Source organism: Alligator mississippiensis, chromosome 4 (assembly GCF_030867095.1).
Source record: "Alligator mississippiensis isolate rAllMis1 chromosome 4, rAllMis1, whole genome shotgun sequence".
Taxonomy (NCBI): domain Eukaryota; kingdom Metazoa; phylum Chordata; order Crocodylia; family Alligatoridae; genus Alligator; species Alligator mississippiensis.
In genome coordinates this window covers 99,807,406-99,822,619 of record NC_081827.1, presented here as the reverse complement: position 1 = coordinate 99,822,619, position 15,214 = coordinate 99,807,406, and the positions used below count along the sequence as shown (strand labels likewise).

At 46.8% G+C, this 15,214-nt stretch overlaps 2 protein-coding genes across 5 annotated transcripts in view; one reads left to right on the top strand and one right to left on the bottom strand.

Moving 5' to 3' along the window:
- Nucleotides 1–2,402, top strand: part of PICK1 (protein interacting with PRKCA 1) — a 50,884-nt gene extending 48,482 nt beyond the window's left edge. For all 4 annotated transcript variants that reach the window (XM_019489584.2, XM_019489583.2, XM_014608008.3 and 1 more), the window contains 2 exons: nucleotides 6–150; nucleotides 522–2,402. In XM_019489584.2, coding sequence (XP_019345129.1) covers nucleotides 6–150; nucleotides 522–769 — 393 coding nt within the window. In that variant the 3' untranslated portion in view covers nucleotides 770–2,402. The remainder of the gene's footprint in view (nucleotides 1–5; nucleotides 151–521) is intronic.
- Nucleotides 2,403–4,931: 2,529 nt separating this feature from the next.
- Nucleotides 4,932–14,940, bottom strand: SLC16A8 (solute carrier family 16 member 8). The gene is made up of 4 exons (XM_006258965.3): nucleotides 14,703–14,940; nucleotides 13,954–14,097; nucleotides 11,506–12,369; nucleotides 4,932–5,626 (listed from the first exon to the last, which is right to left on the bottom strand). The coding sequence occupies exons 1-4, from the start codon at nucleotides 14,929–14,931 to the stop codon at nucleotides 5,235–5,237; spliced, it is 1,629 nt and encodes a 542-aa protein (XP_006259027.1). The 5' UTR covers nucleotides 14,932–14,940; the 3' UTR covers nucleotides 4,932–5,234.
- Between the last annotated feature and the right edge of the window lie 274 nt (nucleotides 14,941–15,214).

The window sequence follows — 15,214 nt, the reverse complement described above, 5'->3', positions numbered from 1 at the left end:
GGCAGGCACTGGGTGAGCCCCTCTACAGGGTCAGCACTGGAAACTATGAATACCGCCTTATCCTACGCTGTCGCCAGGAGGCACGCGCACGTTTTGCCAAGATGAGGAAGGATGTGCTGGAGAAAATTGAGCTGCTGGACCAGAAACATGGTGAGTGTCACTGCCTTTGCCTGCAGCTTATGGTGGTTGGTGTAGGACTCATTCTTTGTTCTTGGGTTCTTTCCTCATCTTAGCTGAGCAAACTTGTTGCCTGCATCTCAGTGACCTTGTCCTGTCTGGTTCTGTGTTCCTCCATGAGCCCTTTTGTTACAGGGTTTAGAGCATGAATGTGACTGCAACACAAAAATCTTTGGCTAGTCAGAGAGAGGAAGACTTGGTTACAGCCTTTGTATGTGGGTTTGGATGTGAAAGAGGGTGGGGGTGGACACAATGGCAAGTCACTGAACAAATGAGACTGTATTTCTCCTTCCCACACAATCTGCTATATCCTGCACTGATTCACCTCCCCATCCGCTCTACAGTGCAGGACATCGTGTTCCAGCTCCAGCGCTTTGTCTCTACCATGTCCAAGTATTACGATGACTGCTATGCTGTGCTCCGGGATGCAGATGTTTTTCCCATCGAGGTGGATCTAGCACGCACCACCCTGAGCTATGGTCAGAAGGATGTCTTTACAGATGGGGCAGAAGAGGAGGAGGAGGATGGTGGAGACAGGGAGGGCAGTAGGAAGGAGGAAGCAAATGGCGAGAAGCTCATCGATGATGCCTGAATAAGCTGATGTGGCAGCTGGAACAGACATGACAGAGACTGATAAAATCTATTTTAATGGCAGTTCATCCTCTGTGATTTTATATATAAAGCCCTGCCTGGGATGACTGTGCTTCAGGGGTGGGCAGATGGGTTGATGTGGTCCAGCCTCTGTCTGTCTTCTTCTCTCCCTCTTTGCTGTGTTCCCCCTCCCCTCCCCTCCCCTCTAATTCCATTGTCAAGTCAGATGTGGAGGGGAGAGGGTTTATAGTCTAGAAACCCTCAAAAAATCCCACTTCCTAGTGCACCATTCCATTGGCAGAGGGGCTACTACAGAGTATGCAGGACATGCTGCTGTCCCTCTGCTACTGCTTGCCTATGTAAGCTAACAAAACAGCACTGGGAGAAGGATGGCTATGGATAGTTGGAAAATGCCCCCTGGTCTTTTCTCTCTACTTGTATAAAGGGTAGTCAACCAGATCACTCACCTCATTATTGACCAGTAGGGGCAGAGAGGTTTCCTCTGCCAACACTCCCAACTTTTAAGCCTTATTTATTTACTAATTTACTGCCCCCTGAGGGGGAGAGTAGAATATTGCCCACCTTTCCCAGTAATTCTACTGACTAGTTTGCCTTGCTTCTTCTGTCCCAGAAGAAACAGACAGCCATCATGTGCTGCTTTCTCCAAGGGATTGTGCCATCTTTTTTCAGGAAATTGGAGTTATTCCTGTATGCAGCATCACCCTTCCCATGGAAAGAGAGGACCCTTGTTGTTCCAGAAGAGAATCCTTTTCACCAGCAGAGAGGCAAAGGGCTAGCTTGTAGAGACCAGTGCAGAAAGACTTATAGACTTTGATGTGGAGTCAGGGGATTCTGGTTGGGGCATTCCCTCTCAGTCATTCTTCTCTTGTATTTGCTCATGGTTGGCTTTAACCAGATGAGCTCCTTCCAGACACAGTACATTCTACGTGCACTCTTCCCCTTGAGCCTGTGTGAAGGAGTATGTCAAATTTAAAACTAGGGAAGACATACTGTAGCCGTATAGTAGAGGGGGCAAGAGCCTCAAAACTGCATGGAGAGGACAAAGCAGAGATGTTTAAACACAAGAGAGTAAGCAGCCATACTAAGCATAGAGCTTACTGCCACCTGTCGACTCTCCTTGTCCTTCCTTACACAACCATTCTGTTACCCTTACAGCATTGCTTTCAGGTCAGAGAGCTTAGCCAGACCCCATGGCTAATGTCCCTCTCACCCTGCCTTGAACACAAGGCAAAAGGAAAAAAGAAAAAACTTAAGGTGAGCATGGATCCTATTGGACCCCACCACTTTTCTCTCTCCTCTTGGGGAATCTCAATTCCATGAGAGGGCCTTTGGTATTGGCAGCTGGCAATAATACCTATGGCAGGGTCTTTGAGGGTGATGGGTTTAGCTTCTTCCCAGCCCATAATGATGGCAGTGAGAGAAGCTATGCAAGAGCATTAATTTATGTTGTATATATTTCTCCTTATTTTGTTTATGGAATCTCTTATCTTCTCCATCAGTGCCTGGGAGAAGGCTGTTTAGGGCCAGGCTGCTCTGGAAGACTTGAATGGGTTGTAATGTGTTTACTGATACCTGTAATAAAACACTATGTTTATTTTTTTTTCTTTTTTAAATCATTTTAGTGGTTCTGTCACTTCTCATCCCTTTACTGTAGTCCTAAGGTGAGATATAAAGTGTCTGAATTGTCCAAGTAGCTTTTGTCACATGCAAATTGTTAGCTCCTTAAACAGAGCTGACATAATGGTGGTGGCTGCAGTATGAGCCTGCTTTGCAAATAAGAAGTATGATGTACATAGGGCATTTCTGTGTATACTGCTATTCCATGCCCTGCTGTGACTTGACTTAGAGGGCCATCATCCATCTCATAAAACACAGTGCTCCATATGTGTCTCATCCTATGGTACCTTCTCAAGTATGCCACATTAGCTGCCACAGCAGAAGCCTTTGCTGATATTGAAGCCCTGCCACTGAAAAGTTGCCAGCTGTGCCAGACATGCAAAGTAGCTTATAGGAATGTGCAAGACAATTGCAACTGGAAAGACTGAGTGCCACAAACCCACTTGCTGCAGTCATTCTGCCCATTTCTGGAAACTTGACTGGCAGAAGACATTGGGAAGACTGCCTTGGGAATGGCATATTGGGAATATTGTGGCACCAAGTCTCATTTAAAAAGTTATTCAGATTAGTTCCTGCTTATGAGCTAAGCCATTACTTATTCAGTGGGAAGTAAAATGAGCAATTAATGTAATCAAAGAACTGGACCAAATGTGTAAAGGAGAGAACTCCAAATGAGTGAGCATAGGGGCACAGGTCCTGAGTTATATGTTCAGTGCAGCTTAACAAGCAAAGGTAGAGGAGGCAATGTACTACTTTTGTGATGCTTGAATTCTGAGGCTAGGAAGAAGGGTGCTTGTGCCCAAAAGCTTGCAAAGAACAATTTTTCCAACTATTTAGTTGGTCTAATAAAAGATAGCACATCTACCCAAAGAACCTTGTCTGCCTGTGAAGCTAGGTAAGATACTCAGTAAACAACAGCAGCCCCTGGGCTGTTTCCAAATTATAACTTTTTCTTTATCCAAGCTCCTTTGCAGAGAAGCATGTTAAGTTGGCATTAAAAGAGGGCTGGCTGTATGGTTAGAATCTATGGGCTGAAACTTAAGTGAAGGGTCCTGTTGGCTGAGTATTGAGAATAGGTTTGCTCTGGTTAGTCTATTTGTTTGGAATAGTCTTGCCACAGATATGCTGACAGCTCTTGCTCTCAAGTCATTTAAAAGCAGATGAACCAGACAGTACTCCAGAGACTGTTCAGAGAGGATCCTTGATGGGCAAGGAAGTATACTAGGTAATGGAAAGTCTCTGACATCTTCTATACCAGTTCTACAAGGGTTTGAAAGCTTGACACTTGGCTCAGACGCATTTGAGTGCATGAAGTAAATTATCATGAATTCAGGGCCAGCAGTCTGAGACCATTTGTCACACAACAAGGAGGTAGCAGTACCACCTGCTGCAGTTCAGCCACAGAGGGAGGAAGCACAGCTTTGCTAGTTTATTTGACCCATACTATTCCCATCTCTTTTTCTAAAACTGTCTTTGTTGCAATAGATCTATAGCACCTGTGAGCAGGTGCCTTGACGAGAAACAGCTGGAGCAAGACTTGTTTTCTTTCCCCTTTCCCATGACCCAATTCCTCTTCAGATTGCCTCCACCGAGTCATGCCCTGAGCCTGCTGCCTTCCGCTCCTCTATTCAGTTTTTGATCCCTTGATGTAGCAATAGGTCCTGCAAGGTGCTGCCATAGGGCATGCAAGGTGACACAGTTCATGAAACTGGAAAAAAGGCTTTGACTACAGGGGTTATGAGAGACCCAGTCTGAAAGCGGATTAAGTGTTGTTTAAGCACGCCAGGGAAGATTGGTCTCTTAGAATCCAGAAATCCATCCCTTCACCCTGGGGGCCCCAAGCCTGATTTACTACTTGCTCAAACACCGTAATTCATTGTACCCTCTGGCTGCTGCATGTTCTTCTGCTGTAACATTGAGTCCTTTGTATAAGGGGTTTTCTTTTTAAATAAACACCAAGCCCTTGTGTACTATTACTCCGGAGTTGGATAATCCCTTGGAACATGGCTTGTCTATACCTGGGCCCTGAAGAAAGACCACCCCACACTGCCAGCTATTCCCATCACTTGCCAGCTACCCTCTCCCACACCCAGTTTAAATCTAGCAGGTGCAGCCTTTAGGGAGAGGGCTTGCTAATATTCTTTCACTTGAGGTCTTACATCATAGAGGCTGGCTAGTGGCATTTGGTTATATAAGCTTTTCCTTCCCTTGCACTCTTTACTGAATTACTGTTCCAGACCCAATCCCCCACTGCCTCCTTGCAAGAGAACCATCACATCCTTCCTATGCCTTCGGTTCCTGCAAACATGGCCTACGTAGCCTGAGTCTGGGGAAGAGGCAAGTTCATCTTAAGAATATTGTGCATTAGTTTCCTCTGCCCTTCTACAGCGTGTGGACCTTGGTCTGTTTTGTCCTGAGGCAGATTTGAGAGACACTGAAGACAGAGCAAACAGCTGGAGATCATATTGTAAAGAGTAATTTTGGTTTATTGGGACATCGTAGATGGGAAAATTAAAGCCCACTGATTGCCTTAGTTAACTTTAAGTTTTCCAGGGCCAGTTTAGATAGCAAGAGAGCTCCTCTGAGCCTGTGTGAAAGATCGGTGGATGTGCAGCATGCTGTTAAACACATCACTAGATATAACATGTCTCTACGTATATACATTAAAAATTGTTAACTCGTAGATTCTCTCCTGTCCTTCTCGCACACGTTTTCCTCCTCGCCCCAATCCTTCTCCCCATATTCTTCCTACTTACATAGTTGTCTGCAAACCAGACCAGTGCTTTAGCACTGTCTATCTATATTCCTCCATCCTGGCTTTTAACTTCCTAAGAACTCTCTCTCTCCACTGTTTGGTTGGAGCTGCATCTGACTGACATCAATGCCTCCCCATCACCCTCAGGCCGCCCAACTGCATCCATGCTCTGATCCTCCCTTAAGTGGTTCACAGCATCACTCCCCACAATGAGGGCACTGTTGGTGCTGTGGGATTGTTGGTGGTTGTCATCTGCATGGTCTTCTACTTCCTGTGCATCTGACTCTGCCTCTTCTGTGTCACTGCCAGCACCTGTGGAAGAGGTCTTTGCTGGTGGAGGTGTCTTTTTCCCCCGATTCAGGCAGCAGTAGCTCATGACGCCCAGGAAGAGGGAGGAGAGTACAACCTCTGAGCCAGCCAGGTAGAAGATGACCTCATAGTTCTTCAGGGCATCCACCAAGCGTCCTGATAGTTAAAGAAGAAATAAGTCAGGTCTCAGACTGTCAGGGAGCTGTTTACATTGGCAATAATAGGTTTAAACCTCAATCCATTAGTTTTAGCTGAGAAGCAACTTCTCAAGGAAATAAACTGCAGCTGCATCTCTTAGAATATTGAAAATTACTCTTCACAAAGCTGTTCAAGGCTGGCTGGGAAGGACAGACAAGATGTGATCAAAGAGGTGAGTTTGTAATTCTACTTTTTGTTAAGTTTTTCATGGTTCCGCAAGTGTTAAACAATTGTGGTGATGTCGTTTGGCACTGCTCCTGTCTCTCAACAATATTGAATGCTAGATGAGACTAGAAGACATTGTTTCATTTAACTAGCAAAACGATGGTGGTGAGGTTGTAGGATTGTCATTTCTAAATGCATCAGTGTGATGAACAGTAGGGAGGGAGAAGAGCTGTTTCAGCTAAAGGACAATGTCGGTGCTAGAATAAATGGCTATAAACTGACAGTGAATAAATTAAGGGTGAAAGCTAGAAGGTTTTTAATCAGTGCACTGAAGTTTTGGAACAGCTGCCTAGTAGGACCACTGAGGGCAAACAAATAACTAGCTACATTGAAGAATAACCTTGAATGGACCCTTATGAAAAGGAGTAGAGGGACTAGGCTCTGACCCAGGAGGTTCTTAGAGGTCTATGTTCCCATGACTCAAAATGGGCAATGAGGTCATCTATACTACAGTAGAATGCTTGAAATCTATGTTGGGTCTCTGAATTGTCCCCGAAGGTATTACTTGTGGGATACAGCTGTGGAAGTCCTCAGCACATGCGATTTCAGGCTGGGTGTAGAGTAAGGGTAGCAAAGGGCAGTTGCAACAAAGCAAACTTCCTCAGCTCAGCAGCCTGAGAAGCAGCTAAATAGGATTATGCCAAACAAAGTGGCATTGTTAAAACCCAGCTTTCACTTCATCTCTGCTCCCGTCAGACTGGGTTTCCCAGCAAATGCAAACTTCCCATACCATCAGGCCCCTGCAGCTGGATTCTCTCCTACTGCCTGTAGACACAACATACAACCAGGGAACAATTTGGTTTTGCTATGGTTGGGGCTGAAGGCTGCATTCCAGTTACATCGTACATACTAGCTGCTCCTGGCATAAAAAAAACTGTCTTGTGCTTCTGTGCTCCAGCAGCCCCAGCCCCCTCCCCCATCCTCTCTAGTGTTCTTGCTCTGCTCCAGCACTATGTACTGATCAAAGTACTCATAACCACCTCCCAACTAAGATGGACTATCATTCCAAAAGATGCATTTCATTGACATATTGAATACAGAGCTTGCTACATGTGGCTTAAATTCTGACTACTTGTGTAACACAGGCTGTACTTTAGGGGCCAACATTTTTGACAGGCATATCCCAAGATAAGCCCTGTACTCCCCGAAGTGCCACTGTGATCCCCTTCCCCTGTTGCTCTGCCCTCTCTTCCTTGCATTCCCTGCTCCCTCCCACTCTGTTGCATGCCATATTCAGAGGCTGCCCACCCCTGGACTAGATGATCTTAAGGGTGCCTTATGGCCTGAATCTGAGGGAAAAACAAAGGGGTTGGGGATAGGACAACTTTCTCTCTCCCCCTTCTCCCTCTTTCTGCTCCTCCCATGGCCTCCTCTTTCCCTTCCTTTTTTCCAGCTCACCCCTGTCCCTTACTTGTCCAGTTCAGGCCCAGAACTGCATACGGGATGAGCTATTCAATAAGCACCATTCCTCCTTCCTGCTGCCCACTGTTTTTTTGGCCAAGGTGTGTCTATCGGAATGGCATACAAGAGCTATGAAACACTGGTGAATTGCTATTGGTCATCTTTCTGCACCTGCCTTTGTTAAGGTCCTCAAATTTTGCCCACTATAACAGGGCCAGCAGTCTCCTGCTGGGGGCTGCAGTGGCCCATGGGACAGTAACCACATTCCCATCTGGAACAGAGAGGCTACAGGAACTAACATTGTTATTTATGAGAACTCTCTCCATGACTTCTCTCCCTACCACCTTATGTTTGGGCAGGGCCCTACCTTCAAAATCTACTGTAGGACTTGATTGGGCCTGGCTGAAAGAGTTGGTGCAGTGTAGGGGAAGATTCCAGTCACATGGTGGATTTCATTGACTGGCATTTCCAGGGAAGGAGCACAGAAGGCAAGAATCTGGGCTCTGTCTAGGCATTTGCTTATGGTGCATCACAAGCTGATCAGGTAGCTCAATGTGTTCAGTGCATTTGCTCTTGATATCGCTATTATCCACCAGCAAACTCTGCTTCAACCAGTAGTTTGGATCTTTGTTAAACAATTCGGCCCAAAGTCAACTTAGACCCTGCTTCCCCTGGGAAGTGTTTAGCACCCAGAACAGAAGGAACTTTCCCAGGTTTTAGCCCAGCAGCCTTCGAGGCAGAGCCCTCACCCAGGACTGGAGAACCTAGACTTAGATTCCCCCCTCACCCAGAGGGGGACTTGAGCCTGCATTTTTTAGCCTGATGGTCTAGCTACTAAAGCTGTGCAAAGCTTCAGATCATGATTCGGATTTGGAGATTATTCAGATGATTCGGAGTTTGAATCTATAAATACAAATCAAATCAGGGGAAGTTTTAGGCTTTCCAAATTGATTCAGAAAAGATTTGGAGATTTGGCCATAGGGTATAATGGGGAATCAATGAAATATCTGTAACTTTGTTGTCTTTTAGCTGATTCAGATGAAACATGCAGGGATGGTAGCCTCTGTGGAGAGCATGATGCATGCCAAGTGTCAAAGAGATAGGTGTGGGGGTTTGGGGGAAACTGCACCTCAAGCTGTGAACAAGGAAAACTCATGACATGAGTTTTTCTTTCAAGTATTTGTGGTGCAGTTTCCCCCAAACCCCTGCACCGATCTCCTTGAAACATGGCAGGCTTTGTGGCCTCAGCAAGGGCTAGCACCCCTGCAGTCTTCACCCCCTGTGGCTTAACACACACACGTGACATGAGTTTTGCTTTCAGAACTTTGGGGTGCAGTTTCCCAAAAACCCCTGCACCTACCTCCTTGAAACCTGGCACATGTCATGCTCTCAGCAGAGGCGACCATCCCTGCAAGTTTTGTCTGAATTAGCCAAAAGACAACAAAGTTATAGATATTTCATTGATTCCCCATTATACTCTATGGCCGAGTCTCTGAATCGGCTCCGAATCGAATTGGAAATACGATTTGGATCTCTGAATCGAAACTCTGGCCTCTAAATAGGCCGAATCCAAATTGAATAGTTCCCTATTTGCACAGGCCTACTAGCTACCAACCCAAGGGCAATGTGTTAACCAAGAGCATTCTCCAGTCTACTCCACTGAAGTTAGGTCAATGGCAACCAAGAGGGCAATATATATGGGGCAAGGAGAGAAGGAAGTGCGAGTGTGTAGCTCAAAGTAGGCCCCTCTGCTCCTCCTGGCCCTGCACCCCTCTGAAAGACACAAACACACGTGCGTTTTTGCCAACAGACATAGGCTAAGATGGCCAGATAATAGCAGCGCAGTTCCTGTGTCATTGCAAGCAGAACCATAGTCCAGGGTCCCTGGCTTGATAAGGCAGAAATCATCTCTGCTCCACTCTCCTGGCCCCACGTATCTTCCCTTCTTCAATGTTGGAGGGGGGGGCTTTTTCAGCTGCCCTTCACAATATCTAGCTTTGGGACTCCTGGTTAGGGCCCTCTGCTCAGAAATAGACATGGTTTCACCATCCTGCTTTAAAATGAGAATGCTTAAAAGATGGGTCTGCTACTCCCTAGGCAAATGACTCTTGTTCATTTTTTTTCTGGAACTTGGGGCAACTGTCAGGAGGACACAGGAAGCTGTGCAAGGAGAAATCAGATCTTTAAAAAAAATTTCAAGTGGCTCAACAAGTGGTTTATGTGGCCAATGGCAAGGGGAGCAGGATTTGGGCTTTGATGCTTGACTAAATCAGCCTGCAGGGTGGTAGCCAACTGAAGACGATAAGAATTGTTGTTTACTAGGTCAAGCTATAGATCTCATCTGGCCCAGATCCTGTGCCTCAGTGGCAGAGTGGATGCAGAAAGGGAGAGTGATCAGAGTATGACCAGGGTTTTGTCCACTGTTCCTCTCACTTGCAGCCTCCAGCATTTAAGATCTGATACGGTCTGATTCACAGACTGTGCCCCTCACTCCCAGGCTCAACAGGTACTGATGCGCATTACCTCCAAGAATTTTTCCAATACCTTTTTGAATGTGGCTAAACTGTCAGCTTCCACAACATCTGGTAGCAAGGAGCTCCACACTTAAAACACAGTGTGAAAAAACTTCCTTTTGTTAGGTTTAAACTGTCTACTCATTTTATTTTGTGACCCCCCAGTTCCTTCCATTGGAACAGGAGCATTCACTCAACTCCATATGATGCATTAACACTTGCCTTTAGTCACTTGGTACGATTACCATTTCATTGTTGGATGGCAGAGTTCTTTTTTTTGTCTTCAAGTTTTCTGCGTGTGCATGTGTGTGGAAGGCTGTGAATACTAATGAGAATTTGCTGGTTTTACTCAAGTTGTTTTTTTTATAGATTTTTCTGCAGTATTTGCTCAAATCTATCAAAACATGAGTCAATATAGTGTTACCTTCTCATGCAAGCAAATGCCTAGAGCTGAAAGAGCAGGAGCTACTAGATTTGTTGCAGTAGGAGTCATTGGCTAGGGACAGAGATTACACAAACTAGTATAAGTGGTTGGAACTCAGTTCAGATCTGTAACAACAGAATTTCAGCTCACATAAACCACTTTCAAAGTGACTGAAACCAGTTTAAAAAACTTGGATGGATATAGTATCAGACTGAACTGATTTAGGTCCATCCAATCAGTTTATTGAACTTCTGTCCAAGATCCCCTCCAGATTCAAGTTAACTCACAGGCCCCCAGCATCCCAGGAGGCTTTGCACCTCTCCCACCATCCCCGCTTCACAGGGTGGGCAGGCTAGCCTTGGCCCAAGATGTCTGCTCCAGCCAAGCAGGCAGCAGCTTTAGCTCCCCTGGGCTTCTGGCTGCAGGGAGGCATGTGGCTGCATCTCTGGAATCAAAAGTGAATGTTTGTTCACTTGCTTATCGGTTCAATCTATGCATTTTAGACTGACCTGCAAAGATTGAATTGATTCAGCCTCAGGCTTTTTGCCTGTCTGTACTTAACCAATGGAATCAGATAAGGCATAGAATTTAGGTAGGGAACAGCAAGCGGTGCTGCGGGGTAGGAATAAGGAAAGTCAAAGGTAGCTCCTCTACTAGTGGTAGGCCTAACTTAATGCCTGTAACTGCAAATATTGACAGCTGAAAGGACCACCATCCACCTGGACTAATTATAATCTGTGTTGTGCATTAGTTTTGACTCAAATATTTCATTTCATCGTTTGGGGGGAAGATATTTAACAACAGAACCCAGCTCCACGCATTATTACCAAAAGATTTCAGGAAATTTTTTAAAAGCTTATATACCTATACATGTATAATCAGTCAACATCTTCCCCTTCCCCTAGAAAGGTAGTGGCCTCATTCACTCCATCCCTCATTCACTCCATCTTAAAATTAGACATCAGCCTATTCACCTCCTGTCAATAACCTGCTCAGACTCCTCTGGCTGAGTCATAGAAAGGCAGGCTCATAAACCCTCCAGGTGCTAGGCACCCCAAGGCCACCCATCTTTGGTAACTATCATGCCATTAGATGGCTGTAGATACATTTTACCAATCCAATCTGGGCAAGAAACATGCAGTTACAATGGCTGAATGCTTCACACTCCTTGAAAGGACCTAGCCAAGGGCCTTGCTTTGTTCACTGAATGTCCCAACGTCAGGCCACCACCAACAACCGGTTGACAAGCTGCTATTTAGGGGCACCAGACATACCTGCTGAAGGTGGCCCAATAAGCACAGCAACAGCCTCGATGAGCAGGACCAGCCCAATGGCACTGGAGAACTTCTGGGAACCAACTATGGCCATCAGCACTTCAAATTGCAGTGCACCCACCATCCCATAGGAGATGCCAAAGAAGACACAGAAAATGACCAGCGCTGTGTAGTTGTTAGCCCTGGCACTGCAGATATCTGTTAAGCCATTGAAGAGCATAGCAAAACTGAATAAGTAGGCCATGTGAGGACGGATAAACTTCAACCCGGCCACTACCCCACAGGATGGTCGGGCAAAAATGTCTATGAAGCCAATAATGGAGAGCAGGAAGGCAGCCTCTGTGTCTGGCACTCCAATGTCCTTAGCATAGTTGACCAATAAGATAGGAGGAACGAAGAGACCCAAAACCAGGATGAACTTAGAGATGGCGTAGATGACAAACCCCCTGTTGGAAAAAATAGAAAAATCCAACAGTTTCTTCCCTTTTTTGGGCTTCTTTTTCTTGGCTTTCTTTGACTTGGCTTCATTGGTTGTGGTCATGGCCTCCTCTGTCTTTTCCCCCATTGGCAGCATCTCCTTGGCTTCATATTTGTCCTGGACCTTCTCCATCTTTCGCTTCATGCTCATCTCCAGGGGTCTCATGACAGCTCCACAGGTGCAGCAGTTGAGCAGCAACCCCCCCATGATGAGGAACCCCCCTCGCCAGCCAAATTTCTCAAGCAAGACTTGCCCCAGAGGAGAGAGGGCAGAAAGGAAAACTGGGCTTCCAGCTGCAGCAAGCCCATTGGCCAGAGGTCTACGCTTGTCAAAGTAGGAACCAAGCATGATCAAGGAGGGCTGGAAGTTCAGAGCCATACCTAGACCTGCAGGTGGGAACAGGGGACAGAGGTAATAGAGAGTGATTGGTGCGAAACAAGGAGGCAAAAGGATCTCAACAAATTAAACCTCTCCTGAGGTTCTCCCTACATTCACCCTACCCTAGCACCCAAGAGATTCGCATCTTCTACCCAAATCTTAGTTGTCCACACAGCTCTGGTGTGTACACATAAGAACATGCATCCTCAGGTCCCAAAGAATTGCCATTCCACTTGCTGTGTACCACTGTCCCCTGTCTTCAGCTATGGCATGCTAACCACCGGCTTGTCCCATCATTGCCTACATGGACTTCACCACCACCGCCTTAGTTGGGTTCTTCTTTTTTAAACTCTTGAGCAGGGCCAGTGCAGTCCAGAAGAGAAAAAAGGACAATGGACCAAGGTTTTCACTTAGAGCTGCAAATTTTTCCTTCTTCCAAAATATCTGACCACCCACGGTTCTCCTCCTTTCACTTCCCCACTTCCCATGTCAAAATGACTCTACTTCTGTATGTAGGAGGCTGCACAGAGTTCTTCACTTCAGCTCAAATCGTGTTCTGACAGTGAATGAGCCAACCCTAAAAGGTTGATCAAGTCCTTCCCACCATGTTATTAGCCTTTGCAAGCTATGGAGCAGGAGTCCTGGACAGTGAGGTTCATGGGCCTGCTCTACCTGCTGCTTTACAACACATGCCTACAACTCCATGTTAGGCCAAATCAGGGCAGGGTGACAGAGGCACTGGTTCAGAAATGAGTTAGATTTCTTAGGCAACAGCCAACTTCATCAGATGTTACTTCACAGTAACCTATGAAAGCTCATGCTTCTGTGAACCAGTTAATCTCTAAGGTGACACCTTGTTCCTAACTTCAAACTAACACCACTAACCACCTCTCAGCTCCATGCTGGGATGTGGGGGGTGCCTGAGCATTCACAGGGAAGGGTCCAAGTCATAGTTCAAACGCCCCCTCCTGTCCTCCAGCTTCAAGAGCCAGTGGCATAAAGCTTGTGGCTCCTATAGCTGACACAGCAGACTCTCCTCAGCAGCCATAGCAGCACCCTGAGCTGATCCGCACTATACGTGAGCAGTCCTCTTCCCTTAGCCAGCAAATGTAGAAAAAAGGGCAGAAGCCACAGCATTTATCTTCATGCTTCTTGCCCACTCCACTGTTGTCTCCATGCTGCACACCCCTTATCCTACCTGGACATGCATTTCTTCCATGGACTCAGAAACTTTGTATGTATTTCTTCCATGGACCCAGACTCCTGGCATCCCAGAGGAAGCCAGGAGCCCTCCAGCACTTTTTCCATCATTCCCAGCTCTAGTTGGGACTCCCTCAGGGGAAATACAGTAGCAGTTTCCCAGGCTGAACTGTATTGAAACAGATTCCATAAGTCCAGATGGGGCTGGGGGCAGGGTCTCCATTCCTCCCATCTCTGTACTTACATAATTTTTGCATCTTGAGTCACTGTAGTACCTAGAGATTATCTGTCTCTTCTGGCTCTAAGTAACTTCCCACCACAAGTCCTGGCTTTGTATATCTGATGGTCTTATCCCCCATAAACATAGATGTTCCCCTTCTGGGGGCTCTTACCTGTCAACACACCAGCTGTCAGATACAGCTCAATAATATTGGTGGTGAAAGAGGCTAGGATCATCCCAGAGGAAGCCAGGAGCCCTCCAATAAGCATCACTGGCCGGCATCCAAACTGGTTCACCATGATGCTACTCACAGGTCCTGCATGGGGCAGAAAAGCCAGAGAGGAACAGAATGAAAGAGGGTCGAGGTCAGTGAGGACAGATCAGCTTCTTCACACCACCACAGCAAGCAAACGAAGGGATTCTAAGGCCAAAGAAACTCCCCTTATATCTCCAAAGGAGGACTAGAGACCAAGCTCAAGGCTATGGACACAGAAGTGTGAACCATGTCCTGGACTGTCACACACTTGGAAGCTGAATGTGGCTGTCTCCATATTGCCCTGAGCCCTTCCTGCACAATGAGGATGGGGAATCAGTGACAGGAGCAGAGAGAGACACCCCTGTACCCAACTCATGAAGATGATGAGGAGGTGAGGTTCAAGGGAAGAGACAGGATGAGGATGTCTTGGGGAAGGGAGATTTGGAGGAGTAAACCAACACAGCGTTTGTCCCCCTCGTAGGAGAGGTGTTGTCAACAGAGGCCTCCAGTCAACCCTACACATGTGCCCCTTCCACATCTTGTTTTTAGTAGTGAGAGGGGCTGAAGAGCACTGAGAATTGTGAGTACACGCAGGGGACACCAGCCCTATGCTGCACATTCATGTATGCGGAGGAGGGGCCTGGAGCTTGCCCTCACAGACTCACCTGTCCCATATAGCATGGCCAGCATGATGGAGGAGATCCAGGCTGTGTCGCTGTAGCCTACATGGAAGTCCTGCATCAGTTCTTTGAAGTAGATGCTCACAGCCTTGGGGAAGGCGTATGAGAAGCCAGTGATCACAAAGCAGCCCAGCAGCACCACCCAGCCCCAACCACCATCTGGGGGCTTCACTGGTGCTGGCAGCTGGCCCTCCTCTGCGTCAGACTGCCCCATTTTCTAATTTGCCTGGGAAAACCCAACACCAAGCAGGGGAGGAAGAGGAGGCAGAGCAGGCAGTCAAGTGAGCTCTCCAAACACTGCAGAAAGACAAGAGCAGATAGGACAAGCATTTACTTCTCCCTGAACCCACCCACAAGGAAGCAGGGAGGTGTGCAAGCTCCACATGTCCCAGCACGTGCTGCCACCACTCCTCATCACAGTGCAAGCCACCAAGCAGGACACTGGGTTGGGCGTCAGGAGATCAAGGTGGCAGCTATCCACAGCGCTACAGTCTCAG